The following is a 20287-nucleotide window of genomic DNA, read 5'->3' as shown; positions in this document are numbered from 1 at the left end:
CCTTAAACATGAACATCTTGTAAACCAATAACAACTATTCAAGGATGTATTATATAAACTTCTAAGTTTTTGACTCCATGAAAACAAGTCTAAGAAAATAAACCACACAAGTTTTTTCTTTTTTCTCTAAAAAAAAAGAGGAAAGAGAATACATGCCTACCTGCTCTACATGTGCTGTTCTTGTTTTATAGTTCCTAAATACAGTGACAACTGGGAAAAGCTTAGTTTTAAGCCATGATTTAACAATCTGTGGTACAGTTACACCAGCAGGGAGGGCCCAGTCTCTGCGTGCTTGTTCTGTAAGTGCAGCGACGATGTTGTCCAATATGAATGTCTTATATGATCTGCAAAGAATAATTAAATGTAGTAATTGTGAAAGACAGTTTGTTATTTTCCTTGCTCAACTTTTTACCTACCTAATCATTTGAGACAAAAATAAGATTTTACAAATCACAACCAAACCTCATCATGACGCCATAATTTACATCATTTTTCTGGGCCCATCTTTTAGTATTATTTTTATCAATATAGAAAAGATAATATAACTGCAAAATTGTGAAATGAAAGGAGAAGATTTATGGCCCTCAGGCAGAGGTAGAACATGTAAAATTTGAATTATATCACTTGAAGATAAAAATAAAAGAGATGCTCAAAAAAGGTGAGAAGTATATAACAGAAAAGGAGTAATTCGTAAGTACATTTGAACTTAAGTTGAGTGACAAATATGGCTCTTATCTAATTTAAATTAGGAGACAAGAACCAGGATTCCAAAAGATAAGAAGCTATAAAGCAAAATAGGTAAACTACTTTGATACAGTGATGACAGAAGAGTAGGCAAATAGTTACAAAATACAGTAGATACAAAGTAGTATTATAAAAGTTTTGTGAAACTATTCCTCAGCTAAGTAACAGAAAAATTACGATAAATATTTAAGGTTTTTAGGAAACTTCATTAGGAGATGTAAATAGCCTGCCTAAAATCACAAAATACAGGATTAGGTGCAACATACAGAAATGAGAAGCAGGTACTGAACACACAAGTGTTGGTTTTGTGGAGGTCCTTTGATGCCATGACCAGCACCTTATTAAATCTGCTGTACAAGGGGTAACCAGGGATGAGGTGGTTGGGGTCCTTAATATATCTGCAATTTCCTGCATCAATGAATGCTATAAAAATATTGGGAGCTACTTATCATGGCCTAAACCATTACAGGAATGATAAAGAGGAGTTATCTGATCTGCTAACAGAAAGTTACAAAACCCTCATTGTTGATACATCTTCTAAGGATAAATAAGGAATTCAGAGAGATAGTATTTAAGTAAATTAAAATGAAAAATCCTTCCATTTTGTCACATAAGAAAGTAAAAGAAACCAATAATAAGCTTTCTTTGTCTCCATACCCATACACATCCATCCAGCCAATACAATTTGAAATGAGACTGTTCGACCAGGCAACATGTTTCCAGTCATCAACAGTCCAATGTCAGTGTTGATGGGCCCAGGCAAGGCATAAAGCTTTGTGTTGTGCAGTCATCAAGGGTACACAAGTGGGCCTTTGGCTCCTAAAGTTCATATTGATGAGGTTACGTTGAATGGTATGCACACTGGCACTTGTTGATGGCCCAGCATTCAAATCTGCAGCAATTTGCAAAAGGTTTGCACTTCCATAAAATTGTTGTCATTGGTCCCATTATTGCAGGATATTTTTCCGGCCACAGTGATGTCAGAGGTTTTATGTTTTACTGGAGTCCAAATATTCACAGAGCTTTCGTGAAATGGTTGCATGGGAAAATCCCCATTTTATCACTAACTCAGAGATGCTGTGTCCCATCACTTATGCAGTAAATACCACGTTCAAAGTCACTTAAATCTTGATAACTTGCCATTGTAGCAGCAGTAACCAATCTAACAAATGCGCCAGACACTTTATAAGGCATTGCCAACCACAGCGCCCTCTTCTATCTGTTTACATATCTCATATTTGAATGTGCATGCATATACCAGTTTTTTATTTTGCTGATTCAGTGCGTGAACAGAGGAGGCATTGTCAGAGTCAAAAATGTTAGAGCAAATATAAAATTGTAATTACTGCAGTTTATGAGTCCCTACTGGGTAACTGGGAAATTTTATTACAAATAATGATGCCTTGTTAATGGCTGTGGACCTATCCAACAACAAATTATTTCAATGTACATCTCACTGCCCTAGAGCAGCTTTGAAATTGATTTATTTAGTGTATTATGTATCAGTGTGAATGGTTACAGTATGTCCCACAGTGGAGGCAGGGTTCAACTGATACTGAAGTACAATGTATTAAGCATGAAAAGTAACAGTTGCTTTGACAAAAGTATAGTTGGCATCCATTTCTTAACATGGACTATAAGCACACATGGAAAAGTAAAAGCAACATTTTGAACTCTTTAAAGCAGGTTCATAATTTAATAAAATGTTAAACTTTGTCGTATGACTACCTCTGACTGATAGATTTTGTTGACAATACTTTTACACTTTTTTGGTATGATCTGTATGGAGATTGGACTGTACAATGAATTTGGATTTTGATTTCCCTTTGGAGAAATTTTTCTTCATCATTTCCTCATCATTTTTATTCCTGATACATTTGTCAACAAAATAAATGACGTTATTGCCATAAAACTTGAATAAAACAGAATTATCACATAACAAGTCTTTTCTCTGCTCTGCTTCCTGATTTTGAGTGCTGTCATGTCTAAGGAACTAAAATGAGTACACATTTAATTTTCATCATCATGAAGCAATCCTCTTGTGCTTTTTTATTTTCTGTTTCAAACTTTTTCTGTATTGAATGTTTTTCAAAAGTTCCTCTAAATGTGGTATCTGTCCAGTTGTACCTCATCCCCTTTTTTCCATGGTATATTTAGTGACACTGTCAGTTTGTACATCAAAGAGCTTGTCTTCTGTTCTAATCTGTTTCTGCATGTAATAATCACAGCTATCATCTCATCAGCCTTTAACTTTACAGGGTAAAATGCCACACTTTGCAGCTTAAGTAGTTTTATTGATTTTTTAAGTTTACAAGAAATAAGTAAAATGTTATGCTTATTTCACAGTACAGTACAGTTCTGAAGCCTATGACCACCTCAGCAATAATAAGAGTTACAACATATGTCCTATGTTACAAGAAATACATATTATATTACTGGTATTGTAAAAATTCACTCTTATGTTTCTCAAAGTACATATTTGTTCTTATATAAGAAAGATATATCTAATTAGCTTCAGTATTCACTGAGAGGAAAAGATGACAACTGATACTTATAAATAGGATAACCGAAAATATAATAGAAATATGTGGTTATAGTCTTTAGTTACTGTTCATATAATACAATTATCTATTAAAAAAATTGAAGACCAACTGTTACTATGTATAAGTGCCGATTTGCAAACCTAGAACACCAATAATCAGAGAGTTTATAGCAGCAGTGACTTTTGAATTTCTAGTGATTCCAGTTTTATGTCAAATGTCTGTGGATGATTTTTTTAGAGTAGGCCTACACTGGCATCAGAATAATGGACACTACAATGTTGTCTAGGCAGGTTTATATAAACAAAATATAAATTACTTTTATACTTTGTATGTGGTCATATGTAGTCCACTTGAAAATTTGTTTTATAACTTTATTGTTATTATTATTAAGAGGGAAGTTTTCTGACTGTTAAATCCCAGTGGGTATTAAGAAAACAACAGTTTAGCTAATCTATGATTAATGCAAGTACAAATCAATATAGGAAGCATTTCTCCATCTGAAAAGATAAACTGCAGAGGATAGTGATCCATTAATAATTTGGTGTACTAAAGTGAGACAAAATGTTGTTTTTATCTTACTATTATTACAAATTTTATACTTACTCAACAGTAAACATTATGTTTCAGCTATTACCATTTCAATGTAGGTGTTTGTAATGTTATAGAGACAAAAGAATGGGAAATTTTAACTGCAGAGTATGATGGCATGATTTCAAAAATCAGATTTCACTTAACACTTTGTTGTTAATATCCTTTAACTCTTACCTGTCATATAAAAAGCTGTTGAGTCCTGATCTCAGAGTATTTTCACTGAGTGTATAATTTAGCAGTCGAACCAACCACATGCCTAAAAAAATTGAAAAAGTATATATTAAATAAAAATCACACTCAATAATATATTCAATTGCACAAATTTTTTGTGCTTATTGACATTCACATTCTACGAACAAGGCATTAACCCTTAGCTTCCCTGCATCATTTTTTTGTCACACAATGTCCCAAGTTTGGTCTCACAGACCACTATGTTTAAATTGCCATAAAAATTGCATTCAGCAATGTTAGTGAAACAGTTCATCTTGTTCTGTATAATGTTACATTAATACCACACAAAAAATGTATTAAAATAAAGTTTAAAGTTTACTTTAATTCCAAATTTTACATTTTGTTATATTTTGATTGTTTATTATACACATAATAATAAAAACATAATAAATTTCCATACAACATTTAAAAAATAAAAATTACAATAGTAATTTTTTGATTTTTAGTTTCTGTTCCAGAAGTTTTGTTTATACACTCTGCAAATTTTTGTAGAGCATCCAAGACAGAGTGGCTTCTTGCAACAATGAAAAACATAAGAAGTCTTCCTCTTCCTTTTTGGGTCACAGGTGGAGCATGCCTAGCATTTTTTTTTTTTGTTTTTTTTTTTTCAGTCAGTCTCTGATGACTTCTGCTCTTGGTTCCGATACATCCAAATCATGATGAATGGATGCACAAAGTCCACAACGTATGTGACAGATGTTGTCTCAATTTTCCATTTGTGGTTTCAGCAATGTGTATGCAACCTTCTTCAAAAAATTAAAGCTGGTTATTTGAGTAGTGTCTTTGTAGGAGCTGTGGAGGACAAAGGCATTCACCCCACTTACGTCCAACATGCTGAAAAACAATTCCATTTGCCATCATTGAGAACGTCATGCAGTTGAGTACTTGGCACCCTTTTCATTTAGGGCTTCATTGCCACCTTTAGTGTGATTATAGTATTTCTGGTTTAACTGTATTATCATCTTTACATTCATCATGATGCCACGCAGGATTAGGCGAGCGGTCTAAGGCGCTGCTGTCATGGACTGTGCAGCTGGTCCCAGTGGAGGTTCGAGTCCTCCCTTGGGCATTGGTGTGTGTGTTTGTCCTTAGGATAATTTAGGTTAACTAGTGTGTAAGCTTAGGGACTGATGACCTTATCAGTTAAGTCCCATAAGATTGGACACACATTTCAACATTTTTGAACATCCATCATGGCACATAGACAATGTTAGAATCACTACCCTAATCTTTTTCAGCATAAATGAACCTAGAGTTCGATCATGCATGAATGCATACACTGCAGAAACAACTTCCTTGCTCCTCATGGGTAAGATATCTTCTGATATTTCCCTTTTATTTTATTTTGTTTTATTTATTTATTTACTTTTTTTGGTGTTCACATGTACGTTATTGCTCTTTATTTGCTCCACGTTGCTAACTCTATTGAGCTAAACCAGATGTCTGCAGTAATATTGTGGTTAGTCTGTTCAATTGGTTTAGGTAATCTAATCACAACCTCAGTTGGTTTATGGAACTTGTTTTCTACTGAACTTAGATTTTGTCCATCTCAATCCCTTCCTGTGTAAATATATGCATTAAACAGATAACCAGTGTGAGCATCAGTAAAGAAAATGACTTTTCACTAAGACACAGGAATTTCAAGCTATACTTGCATGATTTGTTCAGAATGTAGATCTTGAATCTGAATTTGCCATGAAATGATACCAGCACTTGATCAATACATTTGCATTCTCCAGTATTGTACAACATTTGACAGCTGTTAATAAATTTCACAAAAATTTCTGACTTGTAGCCAAAGGATCATTTTGCTTGCGTTCAAAACAGGTTGCAGGGTCATTGAATATAAAGCATGTTAGGAAGATACAAAATTGGTTTTTGGATATAACACATATAAATACATCACAGCCAGTACCATCTGTGGCATAAAATGATTTGTAATCTTCTCAGATGGATTTGAAAATAACTGAATACAACAGTAAACCGAAAAATGCATTTGGCTCACATAAATAAGCTCCACCCCAAATATTTGGATAATTTTCCAGCTTTTCTTTGTTTATTTTTACTTTAATCAATTTCAATATGATACTCAAATTATGATCAGTCATAAGCAAAATCCAAACAGTAAGAGGATCTGGATTATCAACTACTTGAGCAGGTGGCCACACAGTCAGCAAATGAATGATGATGTGCTGCTGAACATGAGATTGCTTGAGAAGAGGCTTTGATTACCAGTGACATTTATTTTGACAAAATATATTTCTAGTCGAATGTTTAACTGAAAATTCAGTCTCTACACTCCCATCCTATTATCCATAGTTATAATACAAGGAAGAAAGAGGATTACCACATAAAATTCAGAAATAAAAAAGCAACCGATCATAATCCATTTTCTGCTGAAAGATTTTTTTACAACAGACTGCCAAATACCATAAAAATGTTAAAAGGAAACATATTTAAAATAAAATTAAAGCAGCTGTTAATTGCTAAATGTTTGTACTCCATCAAGGATTTTTAATATTGTATGTACGGTATTTCTACTACTAAACTATTATTGTTGTTCATGTATGTACTGACTGACTATGTCCATGACTGTAAAAGTTATTATGGACAAATAAACCATTATTATTATTATTATTATTATTATCCTCATCATTCTGATCACCTGTTTCATTCAAGAAATTTGCAGGTGGCAAAACAAATTCATCTTCACTTTCACACTGCTCTGCTTCTCAGTTATGTTTACTTTCAATTTTGTTGTCACTCTCTGATCCAGCATCAGTTCCTAAACTGTCCTCAAACCATTTCAAGACAGTACCCTTGAAGTCAGGGTCTGTAATAAGAATAGTAGATGGAGACTTGGCTACTGAATCCATAATGCAAAGCCCCAGGTGTGGTCTCAGAGACTACTAGCATAAAAGGAGCAGTAATAGTACCACTCCACATCACATCCAAGTGGTTACTAGCTACTGACAAAGGAAACCATGGCAGCTTTCAGAAAGATTGTATTGAACTACCCTAACCGTATCCACTACCAACAGAGTAGCAATAAATACTGGTGGTCTGAGACTGCATCTGGGATATTAAGGGTTAAATGACACTAAAATTCTTTGTGTTCTCTGGGTGTTTATCACTGAATCAACTGGAGAGAAAAGAGAAAAATATTCAGATTTAAAAACAATGTAGAAATGGTACACAATACTTACCACATTCAAATGCTCAATGCAAAGTTTCACTGTCTTTTCATTACAGCAAGGACACTATTAATTACTTTAGTGACAGCAACAATTAGCTGATGGCAGATTAGACCTCAGATTTCAAGAGATGGCAATTTTAATGTTTTGGAGTAAATGTTTGTTTTTCCAAGAAAAATAACATGTGCCTTATTGAGTTCTTTACTCAGAATAGGAGGGTCTTAACTTCATGTATTGCACTGAAGAAAGATTTTAATTAACAGTTCAATTTAGAGATGAGTACAACAGTATTCCAAAATCTGCCCTGAATAAAAGAGATACAGGTAGAGTCTCTTCAAGAATAATTACAAGTAAAAATATATCTAGTCAATGTGATACTAATGAATACTTGGTACTCCAGTACAAAAAAGAGATGAGGTGGTAAAAAATAGTTTTGAAATCATTCCTGAAAAGAAGTGATAAAAGCTACAGCAATAGAAATTTCAAAAACTCCTGTGACAAAAAACCTAAATGTTAAAGTACCACAAGCACAAGGATCATAGTCTGAGACTCAAGTAGGAAATATTTAAAGTGCAGTGTCTGCAACCATACATCAAGTGATTTGAACCACAGGAGCAAAGGCAAGAGAGACGTTATAACTCTGCCTCTATCTCAGCTGAATCCACAGAGCAAATGTATTAAAATTTATGGACAATGATGAGTATAAACACTGGTTCAAAGAGCACTAATAGTTGTAAGTTTAAAAATGTCTGACCAAGTAACCAAAAAATGAAGTTGAAACACAGTGAGATGGGATCACTCCACATGATATTACTCTACTCCACATAAACAACTAAGATTTTTCTCTTTTGCCCAACTGTATTTGTACCTATAACGTATATGTAGCTTGCATTCACAATTGCTAAATTCTTATTCAAGCAATACTTTATATAACTTTATTATTTTTGTCATAATATTCAACCTAATGATTCAACAGCATTGTTAGTTACCACGGAAATCTTGTTAATTAAGAGAAAATAGTAATCAAAGTCATTATAACAGCATGTCAAATGAAAATTAGTGTGAGCTAATCAGCAATTATGAGAAAATTGACACCATTATTTACAAAGTCCTCATTGCATTCCAGTTTCAGTTTTTTGAAAATTGATTGACTGGAAAGATATTTGTAATTAAAGTTCAGGCACAACTAAATTCACTTGTATCAGCACAAGGTAGTCAACTGGTTAACATCTTCACATTACTATTACTGCAAGCTGGGTGCTAGAATTCAACTACTGAAGAGTTAGGCCATCACCAAGTTAACATTTCTTTGCCAAATATCTATATAAACTTCTTTGACTGTTACACATATAGATTGTGTGATCCAGTTTACACCTAATTTGTGTGTTTGTGCACTTGCTGTTGGACTGTTTTGAGTTGTTCAGTTTTAGAATTGCTTATAAGTGGCTACTGTCTGAAGAACTGTGATCTGTGGCAGATTGATTCTTACTAAATTCGTTGCTGCTGATAATAAACATATTAGTACACTTACAAAAGAGCTAAATGACTGTAATAGCAAACTTAGTTTAGTATGACAAGACATTTATGAGATGTTAGGTACTCTGAATTTCAGAAGACAGAGGTGATTTCAGTAGAATTTGTGACAATATTTGTTTCTCCATGGGGATATTTAAAAAAAAACTGTCAATATTGATGATATTAAAATTGAGAGAAACATTTACATTCTTTCATGATATACTTTGAAGTCAGACATGGAAACTGGAAAAATTTTCTTGGTGAAGCTAAAAGTTTCAATAGACAAATACAGAGTTAATACTAGGAAATTAGAATTGGATGTTCATACATATATACCAGTATAAGTCATCTTTCAGAAAGGTAGTTTTCATTGGACAAAAGTGTGCAGTAATAATAATATACAGTAATCTCCCAGATCCTAAAGGTTCTATGTTCTTGAATAACAGTATAAGTAAACATACTTTCATTTGTGTTATTTATTACAAACTGACCTTTACAATTAACATGGGGCAATCACGTCATAATCACAATATCATTAAAGATACAGACCTCTGCTACTCTTCATTAAAACTGCCTTTAGCTCTTATAAAGCTGAATAATGCTTTTATAACAGTAACTAGTTATTTATACCTAAAAACAAAGATGATGCGACTTACCAAATGAAAGTGTTGGTATGTTGATAGACACACAAGTAAACACAAACACACACACAAAATTCAAGCTTTCGCAACCCAAGGTTGCTTCATCAGGAAAGAGTGAAGGAGAGAGAAAGACAAAAGGATGTGGGTTTTAAGGGAGAGGGTAAGGAGTCGTTCCAATCCCAGGAGCAGAAAGTCTTACCTTAGGGGGGAAAAAGGACAGGTATACACTCGCGCACACACACACACACACATATCCATCCGCACATATACAGACACAAGCAGTTTACAAATGTCTGCTTGTGTCTGTATATGTGTGGATGGATGTGTGTGTGTGTATGTGTGTGTGTGTGTGTGTGTGTGTGTGTGTGTGTGTGTGTGAGTGTATACCTGTACTTACTTAGACATAAAATATCACACAGTAACTTGAAAAAAATGCTTTTGGGAAACTATCGTTTCAGTGAATTATTTTTATTTGTAAATTATAGTCCTAATATCACATACTGACTTCTGTTATTAAAATTGATTCATCTACCAGCATTATGGTAAGTTAAAAATATGTACACACTACTATAATAGCCTAATTACCTATCTCTAGCAGTTTAATGTGGGCACTGAAGCCATTATTTTGAGACTGGCAGTAATTTGCAATTGCAATATTTCAGTATTTCACTAAGTAGCATAGTGGTAAACATCATTACAACAACATTAAATTAAAATCAGTGCATGAAAATACACTTGTATTTACCTGTGTCACCAAAGGATCATGTTGATCAACAAAAATATCACCCAAATGATGATGGCTGCATTGCTTTAAAAAACTTGCTCAAAATTCTATCATTTGTAGCCCAAATGGCAAAATACTGCCCTGTTTGCGCACCCAGTCAGTACTTAATTATGAAATCCAGTTCTGATACAGAACAATCAGGAGGGGTATGTGGAGAGTGAAAGAGGTATTTGATGGCAGCACATTCTACAGTTTGCTTGTTTCTAAAAGATTTTTTCAGTGGTTGCTTGAAATCATCTGAGCTGACTGTCCCCTGCATCCCTGCCCAACACCCAACGTCTTTCAGCCAGGATCTATTTACATTCTTATAACAATGTAATAACTGAAGCTTTTCTAGGTTGGCTATGATTATCTTCAAATGATAACATTTTTAAGTTGTAGAAATAGTGATATAAAATATACAGTTTTTTTCCCTTACCTCTGCAACAATTCTTATCTGGATTTGGGGAATAGTTATTTATTTCTTAGTCAGACAGTATTCAGTTTTAATTTTGGCTTTCATGTGATTTCAACAATATGTATAGTTCAGCAATATTTACATTGGATGGCGGCTAGTGACCATCATTTTACACTATGCATCTGTGCATAAAAATGGCATGCTTGTAGAAGTGCAATATATGTCTTCAAGTTTTATTAGAAGAATGATGTTCTACTGTGAAATGTTTTATTCATAGTAGCCTTGGAACAGTGTGTCCAAATGTCACAACGCTCATGTTTTTGTAAATAAACATCAGATAAACAACAACATATGTTGTATATTGTAGAGAAGTTGACTAGCATCAAAGATTGTATAACCATATTATCATGGATAAAAACAAACTCAATTATGAGGTCACATGCATTAGAAGTCTAGCTAAAATCAATGATAAGATCCCAAAACTGTAGCTTATAGTGTTTGTGTATTCTGTTTCTATTTTATAAATAAAATTGGTTGCCAAAGTTTCAGACTGACTGTTGAAATACTAATTTAATTTAGATAAGTCGTAAAATTAAATATAAGATTGTAGTAGGAGAAAGATATATATTCTCAAAAGAGGTTTGTATATTTTTGGCTTTATAATTTATTCAACTCAATGTTAAGATCCTTTAAAGAAATTTTTATATGTGAATTTGCCTGTATGATACTCTTTTTATAAGAATAGTTCTTTTGTTGAATTTTATAGACTAAATACTGTTTGTATAAAGGCCTCCCAAAAACAAATTGTGTACATAAAATTCAAAAATAACTAAATTTATTTTCAGAATAAATGAAAAACACGACCCTCCTTAACATATCAGACACCCCCCCCCCCCCTGCCTCCTTCACAAAATCATGGCTATGTCCTTGCAAAAGTTTGAAAGATAGTGCAAATGCTATTCCCTGTTATGGCTCTCTGTTCTCCATGCATCAGTCCACTATAAGTGAATCATTGTGTTTCCCTTATTTTATCTACAGAAGATAGAAAATACCATTAAATTTTTATCCAGTTTCACTTTTGCCAGTATTCTCAAAAAATTGAGAAAAGTAATGTACAGTCGGCTTCTTAACCATCTGACTACAAGTAATACATTGTCAAAGTCACAGTTTGGATTTCTAAAGGGTTCTGATATTGAGTAGGCTATTTACAAAATCATTGAAAATCTTTAGACAATGAACTGCAAACTACTGGTATATTTCCAGAATGAGATTTTCACTCAGCAGTGGAGTGTGTGCTGATATGAAACTTTCTGGCAGATTAAAACTGTGCACCAAACAGAGACTCGAACTCAGGGCCTTTGCCTTTCCCAAGCAAGTGCTCTACTACCTGACCTACCCAAGCACGACTCACAACCCGTCCTTAAAGCTTCACTTCCACCAGTACCTTGTCTCCTACCTTCCAAACTTCACAAAAGCTCTCCTGCGAACCTTGCAGAACTAGCACTCCTGGAGGAAAGGATATTGCAGAGCCATGGCTTAGCCACAACCTAAAGGATGTTTCCAGAATGAGATTTTCAGTCTGCAGTGGATTGTGTGCTGATATGAAACTTCCTGGCAGGTTAAAACCATGTGCTGGACCGAGACTCGAACTCGGGACCTCTGCCTTTCACGGGCAAGTGCTCTATCATCTGACAGAAGTGGCAGAAGGATGTGAGGATGGGTCATGAGTCATGTTTGGGTATCTCAGATGGTAGAGCACTTGCCCGTGAAAGGCTAAGATCCCACATTCGAGTCTAGGTCCAGCACACAGTTTTAATCTGCCAGGAAGTTTCGTACTGTCTGTGATCTGTCAAAGGGATTTGGCTGTGCAAATTACAGTATTCTTTTAAGTAAATTATAATATTAGATTGTAAGAAGTAAGAAGAAGAAGGTGACAGTGTCAAATTGTTGAGATTAGATCTTGATAATAAATGCAAATGGATGGAGCATACCACAAAACTGATAAAGGATGTACAAAAATTCTTAATTTACAATAAAGATGTTGTCTGAAACAGGTGATAAAAAAAAAAAAAAAAGCTAGTCTACTCTGCTCAATTTCATTGCCTTATGCCACAAGGGACAGTTCTTTGGAGTAACTCATCAAGATAATATTTTCTGAATCCAAATATGTATAATATGAATTCTTAGTGGTGTGAGCACAAGAACATCTTGCACAGGCTTGTTCAAGGAACTCAGGATGCAAACTACTACATACCAAAACATTTATGTCTTAATGAAATTTGTCGTAAATAATACATCTCACCTTCATCTCACTCTTCATTCATTCATTCATTCACTGCTAGAAATAAGAAATATCTTCACAATGACTTAAAGTCCCTTAATTTGATCCATAAAGGTGTCCATTAGTCAGGAATATACATTTTCTGTAACTCTCCAGAAACCATAAAATGCTGTACCCTGCTACTATTGCTTGTGAGTGTGAGTGTGCTGAGTGTCGTGTTGCCACATGTGTTGTGCTAGAATTAGCAGCCAAATGTACCTGTGCAAGACAGCCAATGGATGCCACCTGAGAGAGGTACGCACATGGAGTGGTTTCCGCCATGCCACCTACCAGCAATTCATGCTTATGTATGTGCAGAGCAGTGCTGACTGACTCACTCTTGTTCTTCCAACTGTACCATTAACATCAGTTGTTCCATATCTTGTTATGTGTGAATTCAAGAGAGGCTTCTTTCCATTATTGTTCAGAGGTTTATGAAAAACACCATATTTGTGTTATTTGGATCAGCTTCATGTATTATTTGGTTGCTACATGACTGGCACTGACTTTGGAATTATTTCTGAGTATGCAATCTTTAAGTGTAGTAACATTATGAATGCTGTGCTTATAGTGCTCTTGAACAGCTTACTTTGGCAGTGACCACTCCGTCAGCTTCCATTAACAGGCAGGGTACCATTCCACAAGTCCATCCACCCAATTTTCCTTCATATGATGATTCAGCTGAGGATTGGGCAGCTTATGAAAAAAGACATAGACAGCATTTTTTGGTTTTTGGTGTGTCAAACTCTAATTCTTGAAAAGTCTTCTTCCTCTCATAGATTCCACCTAAAATGTATCAATTACTGTGTCAGCTTGCCCATTTACAAGAACCAGCACCTCTTACTTTTGATCAAATGTGCAGTTCATTGTCCAAATACCTTCACAAATGAACACATGTCATAGCAGTGAGGCAGAATGACTCATGCATATGTTCAAGCCCTAAATGAAAAAGTTTGCTGCAGATTCTTCTTTGGACAAAGTCCTTTTCTGTTTTCTGAGCACCTATTGCTTCACACCTATGGGGCAGTGGAGCCCAGTTGAGTTGCTTCATGACAGACAGTCGCACATGCTCTTCCACCTTCTGAGGCCTGTGCCACACATGCTGCAGTTAGGTTCATCCAGCTGCTTTGTGCAGGGTCACTGGTGTGAGAGTGAGGGTTTGAGTACTGGCCCAAGTGGGTATGGCCACTCTTGTATGCTGCTGGGGGGAGCCATTTTTGTGACGTCCATATAGCAGATGGGCTGATGGTGTGCCACTTTGATCAGTTGCACTCCCATTCACAGCCGGAAGCTTCCGGATATTTGGATATGGTACTGATGGATCTGGGGTCAGCACACCACTCTCCCAGTTATTATTGGATTTCTTGACCTTGGAGCCACTGCGTGTCAGCCAAATAGTTCCTCACTTGGCATCCTGAGACAAATTGCACCCTGGCAGTACTGGCAATAGAACCTGATTCCTCTGCATAGCAGTCAGACACACTGGCCAAAGAGCTACAGACATGCACTAATAACCATATGCACCTCAGTGTAATGTACAGTTTGTTATTATCTTTCGAATGAAAATATGTTTCAGATTTTTTTACTTACTCCACATCCATGAAGATAATTTCACTTCAAAATGACATGTAGGTTTAGTGGAAAAGACTATTACTACTACTACTACTACTACTATATTATTCATCTATCAGACTAACTCCTTCGTCAGATGACACAACAAAACTCACACACATTCACACTGGCACAACTGACATACACAGAGCTACTGTCATCTCCAGGTACTGAGGTCCAACTGCAACTGTCATATCTGTGTGCTGAGACCCAATTGGAACTGTACCGAAGGTTAGCTCACTATCTCAGTCGGGTCTCAGCACCCAGACGTGACAGTGATCATGTGTATGTGTGAGTCATGTTTGTGTCAATGAGTGTGAGTTCTGTAGTCTATGTCTGGGAAACTGACTTAGTCCAACAGTTGAAAAATGTGTAGCAGTCTTTCTCATTGGCCTGTCTGCCTCTCAATGCCTCCTCTATGCAGTGAGCAGCAGTCTACACTTTTTGTATTGTTATTATTCCATCCAAGAGTTTCCATTGTTTGATGTCACCATATGCATACCTATTTTATGACATGTTGTACACCCTAGGAGATCTCTTCATTATGGATCTATGGTGGGACACTTACAAAGGAAAGTCAGAAAATTTGGACAAACTGCAAAAATCATAATTTTTGTATCCACTCTTGATCATAACTGATGACAGGAATGACATAGCATAATTAGTTAATCCTTTTATGTTTTGATTGTTATGCTCCCAGGATGGAAATAATCAACTGAATGTTCTCAAATGAAAAAAAAAAATGAAATAAGAAAAAATTGGAAGATGTGTAGAAATATCTACAAAAATACATTCCAGGCTACATTAAAATAAAATTTCATTTGCAAACTGTCCAATAAATGTAGTTATTTTATTTCTATTTAAATTCCAATTTATTTTGCTCCTATGTGCAGACATGTCAGTTGACACTGATTATCAAATTGTGAATCAAGCTAATTTGTTACATAGCGATGAAAAATTGATTCAGTTCTTTATTTTTGGCTGAATTGTGATTCTGTTGTAATTTCACTGCAGTTGTTCCATGATGTGAATGAAGTTTTGTCATTTTATCTCAAACCGATTTACAGATTTACTTATGAAATACTGTGAGCTTTGAAGTGACAAACAATTACATAGCAACAACAAAGCATCCATTTTCAATTTAATTGTGATTATTCGCATCACACATCATGAGGCAATTGCCACAACTGAATTGAACTGACACAATTTAATCACACTGCAATTCCAACAGTAAGATGGAGCAATTTAGGACACACCTTGCAATACTATAAACCAACCAAATTTTTAATCCAGTTGAACTGTAGAGAAACACGAAGAGTGAAATGAAATTGAATGGAATTGTTTATCATTGATGCATTCAGTATGGATACAGGAAGAAGGGGAAAGTGAAAAAGAAGATGATATGCACCAAATGAGACATCATTGATCAGTAGAAACCAATTGCATCACAAAGAATTTGAATAATCACGAAAGAATACAAACAAATCTGGCACTGGACGGATACCCATCAAGCTCTATTCTGTTACAACCTGACAACTGATTGCAGTGCAGACTAATCCATTGCTACTGAATGAATGATTGCTGTGTGCACACATTGTAAGGCATTCAGATACAGAAATGAAACCCCTGGATTGTGTTTTGCAAGGGACAATGACAAACTGGAACCATTGGCCCACTACTGGAACCATAGTGCTCATTAGTTTCTCAAACAGTAACAGATTTCACACATTACCTGACTTAAATCCAGAACAAATAGTTGCTTCCAAATGAGTTCATTTTGAGCAACAAATATGGCTTCAGGCAATTTCATGCCCACTTTCAAGTTAACTGCAACACAATCATTTTTCACACGATCTGATACTTCCACACAACTATCAATCATTTGGCTGACAGGAAATTCTGACTTAATTCAACAAGGCAAATTTTGGAACAAAACTGTGTGCTTTGAAGTTGATCACATTCCAGGCACAATTTTGGAACAAAATACATGGTTTAAAGTTGATCATATTACAGGTACATATAACATTTCCAAAATTTCGGTGCTGTAATGTAGCATGTAAAATTTACCATTGGCATACTTCTGAATTCTTCAAATTGAATAGTCACGGCCACAATCATCAATAGCTACAACAATCACTCAAAAATACGTTTTTTCTCATTGTTATTTTTTCACACATTTCTGGCACTTTTCACAAACTCACAAAACAATCTCAAAGAAATTTATTGAAATTTGAACAGAATAATGTCTGGCAGGTCAGCTGGAGTAATTTTATATCAATAAGTAAGGAAAGGTCTGGCAGAATTAAATACTTTAGGAGTAAAAGAGACCACTTACCAAACAGCAAGATTATTGAGTTATCAACTTGCTAGCTTTTGGAATAAATCCCACACATTTCTGCCCTTACATTGTGCTGTCTGGACACACAATGCCTGGATTACATTTCAGCAAGTGGACAAGGTTGGTTATGGGAGAGAGAGGTAGTAAGCAGCAGAAGTGGTTGGGGGTGGGTAGCTAGAGGCCTGGAGGGAGGCAACCTGTTTGCTGGATAGGAACGTGGGAGGGACACCAACAGGTGTAGGGTTTAATCAAGTGATACACAGGTAACAGAGTTGGCAAGTGTAATTTGTCATTAACGTGACATGGGAACATAGATTGGGGGGGGGGGGGGGGGGGGAGATTGCAGGACAGAAGAAGACGACACTGTTGGTTAGAGGATATGGGGACAATGGGTTAATGGAGGCTGAGACCAGGTGGGTTAATGAAGCAAAGAATGTGTTTCAAGGATAGCTCACATATGTGTAGTTCAGAAGAGCTGTGATCAAGGGAAAGACCCAGATGGCCCAGGTTGTGAAACAGTCAGTGAACTTGAGAATTTTGTGGTCAGCTATTTGTCATGTCACTGGGTGGGCAACTTTGTTCTCAAGCACAGTTTGGTAGTGACCATTCATTCTGGTGGACAGCTAGATGGTTGTCATACTGACATAAAAAGCTGCACAGTGATTGAAGCAGTGGTGGTATATGACATGACTGCTTTCACAGGTGGCTCTGCCTCTGATTGGATGAGGTAAACATACGACAGGACTGGATTAGGCAGTGCTGAGTGTGTGGATTGGCAAGCCTTACACCTGGATCTTCCAAATGGTTATGATCTCTGTGGCAAAGATTTGGTAGTAGGAGTGGCTTAGTAACTGGCCATACGTTGTGTAGATTAGATGGGCAATGGAATTCCACTTTGGGATGGGTGGCAAGGATATTGGGTAGAACATCCCTCATTTCCAAGCTTAATGATAGAGAATCGAAGTGTTGGTGAAAGATATGGTTCGTTCATGATAATGGGCGATGAGTGGGTACTCCTTTGCAGCTGATACTTGTTGCTGATGGTAAGATTAGAGGGTGTGTGAGGATATGGCACAGGAAATCTGTTTGTGGACTGGGTTTGGGGAGGAGGGGGGTAGTGCCTGTCTGTGGAGAACCTCCTGAGACCTTCAACACATTGGGAAAGAGAGTCCTCATCACTGCACATACATTGTCCATGGATGGCCACACTGTAGGGAAGTGAATTTTTGGTGTGGAAGTGGTGACAGCCATCAAAGTCAATATATTTTGGATAAGTGGCAGCATGGCTCATAAATATTAAAATCCTGTAAAATAAAGGATTTCAGTCATAAAGACTGTAGTCCTTTATTTTACAGGATTTCAATCTTTACAAGCCATGCTGCCATTTATCCAAAAAATATGTTGACAATAACACGGTCACGGTGCGCACGGATCTCAATGGAATTAGACATCAAGCCATTAAAGTGTAGGTACTGCTGGTGGATAATGGGTTTCATATGGATAGAGCTGTGGATGGAGCAATCAGAGAGGTAATGGTCAATGTCTGGAAAGGTGGCACGTTGGCTTGAGGAGCACCAAATGAACCAAATAAGAGAGAAGGTGTTGAGATTGTGGAGGTACTGCTGGTGGATAATGGGTTTCATATGGATAGAGCTGTGGATGGAGCAATCAGAGAGGTAATGGTCAATGTCCGGAAAGGTGGCACGTTGGCTTGAGGAGCACCAGATGAACCAAATAAGAGAGAAGGTGTTGAGATTGTGGAGGAATGAGGAAGGGTGTCTTGATGTGATTCCAGATCATGACAGTATTGTCAGGTGTGATGTTGAGAGGAGATAAACATGAAGGGGAAAGTGTAAGTCATTTCTAAGGGACAATTACTTTTACTCACTAAAATTGTGATTAACTATAAATATTTCATTTTTAAACTGAGCTCATGAACCAAATTTCAAATTCTGGAAAGTATGTGCTTTGTGTGGTGCTTAGCATTTGTAACTTTTTGTGTGCAATTTGTAAAATGAAATTCAAATCTGTTCATGTGACTAATTCACATGTGTGTACTAATAACGTATTACTGGATCAAAATGTTCCACTAAATGTTTGGAAAAGATGATCATTATTACTATTAGGTAAAAAATTTCTTGGTGGTAACCATAGTTTCCAAGACAGAGCATTACTATTGAAAGTACACAGCTATTTATACAGTATTTGTCAGAATGCCATAACATACAAATTTCTATGTCTACACTCTGCAAACCCCTGTGAAATCCTTGGCAGAGGATGCAGCCCACTGTACCAGTTATTAGTGCTTTTCCTCATTCCATTCTTACTGGAGTAGAGGAACAATGGCCATTAAATGCTTCTGCAGATGCTGTAATTAATGTAAATTTTGTCCACAGGATCCCTATGGAAGTGATACATACGGGGTTATATGTATAACAGTATGCCTATAAATCTATATCTACATCTACATCTATACTCTGCAAACACCGTGAGGTGCATGGCAGAGGGCATGTCCCATTGTACCAGTTATTAGGATTTCTTCTCGTTCAACTCATGTATGGAGTGTGGGAAAAATGATTGTTTGGATGCCTCTGTGCATGCAGTAATTCTTCTAATCTTACCTTGACAATCCCTATGCGAGTGACACGTAGGTGGCTGTACTATTTTCCTAGAGTAATCATTTAAAGCCAGTTCTTGAAACTTTGTTAACAGACTCTCTTGGGATAGTTTATGTCTATCTTCAAGAGTCTTCCAGTTCAGTTCCTTCAGTATCTCTGTGATGCTCTTCCATGGATTAAACACACCTGTGACCATTCATGCTGCCCTTCACTGCATACATTCAATATCCCCTGTTAGTCCTATGTGGCACAGGTCCCACACACTTGAGCAATATTCTAGAATCAGTTGCATAAGTGATTTTTAAGCAATCTTCTTTGTAAACTGATAGCACTTCCCCAGTATTCTACCAATAAACTGAAGTCTGGCACCTGCTTTACCCACCATAGAACCTATGTGATCACTCCATTTCATATCCCTACCAAGTGTTACATCCAGATATTCATATGAGTTGGCCAATTCCAATAGTGACTCATTGATATTATAGTCATAGGATATCATGTTTTTTTTTATTTTGTCAAGTGCAAAATTTTTCATTTCTGAACATTTAAAGCAAGTTGCAAATCACTGCACCACTTTGAAATCTTATCCACATCTGACTGAATATTTATGCAGCTTCTTTCTGATAGCACTTCCTTACAGATAACAATGTCATCTGCAAAAAGCCTGATTTTACTATTAATATTGTCTGCAAGGTCATTAATATACAACACAAACAACAAGAACCCAACACACTTCCCCGAGGTACACATGCTGTTATAC

At 36.1% G+C, this 20287-nt stretch overlaps 1 protein-coding gene across 1 annotated transcript in view; it reads right to left on the bottom strand.

Annotated features, from left to right (window-relative positions):
- LOC126106434 (aminopeptidase Ey-like) overlaps positions 1-20287 on the bottom strand; it is a 210366-nt gene that overhangs the window by 96212 nt on the left and 93867 nt on the right. The window contains exons 10-11 of the mRNA XM_049912747.1: positions 4053-4134; positions 161-344 (exon numbers count right to left, since the gene is read on the bottom strand). Coding sequence (XP_049768704.1) covers positions 161-344; positions 4053-4134 — 266 coding nt within the window. The remainder of the gene's footprint in view (positions 1-160; positions 345-4052; positions 4135-20287) is intronic.

Source organism: Schistocerca cancellata, chromosome 1 (genome assembly GCF_023864275.1).
Source record: "Schistocerca cancellata isolate TAMUIC-IGC-003103 chromosome 1, iqSchCanc2.1, whole genome shotgun sequence".
In the NCBI taxonomy this organism is placed as follows: domain Eukaryota; kingdom Metazoa; phylum Arthropoda; class Insecta; order Orthoptera; family Acrididae; genus Schistocerca; species Schistocerca cancellata.
The sequence above is the reverse complement of the archived record's forward strand: the minus strand, read 5'-3'. Positions and strand labels throughout refer to the sequence as shown.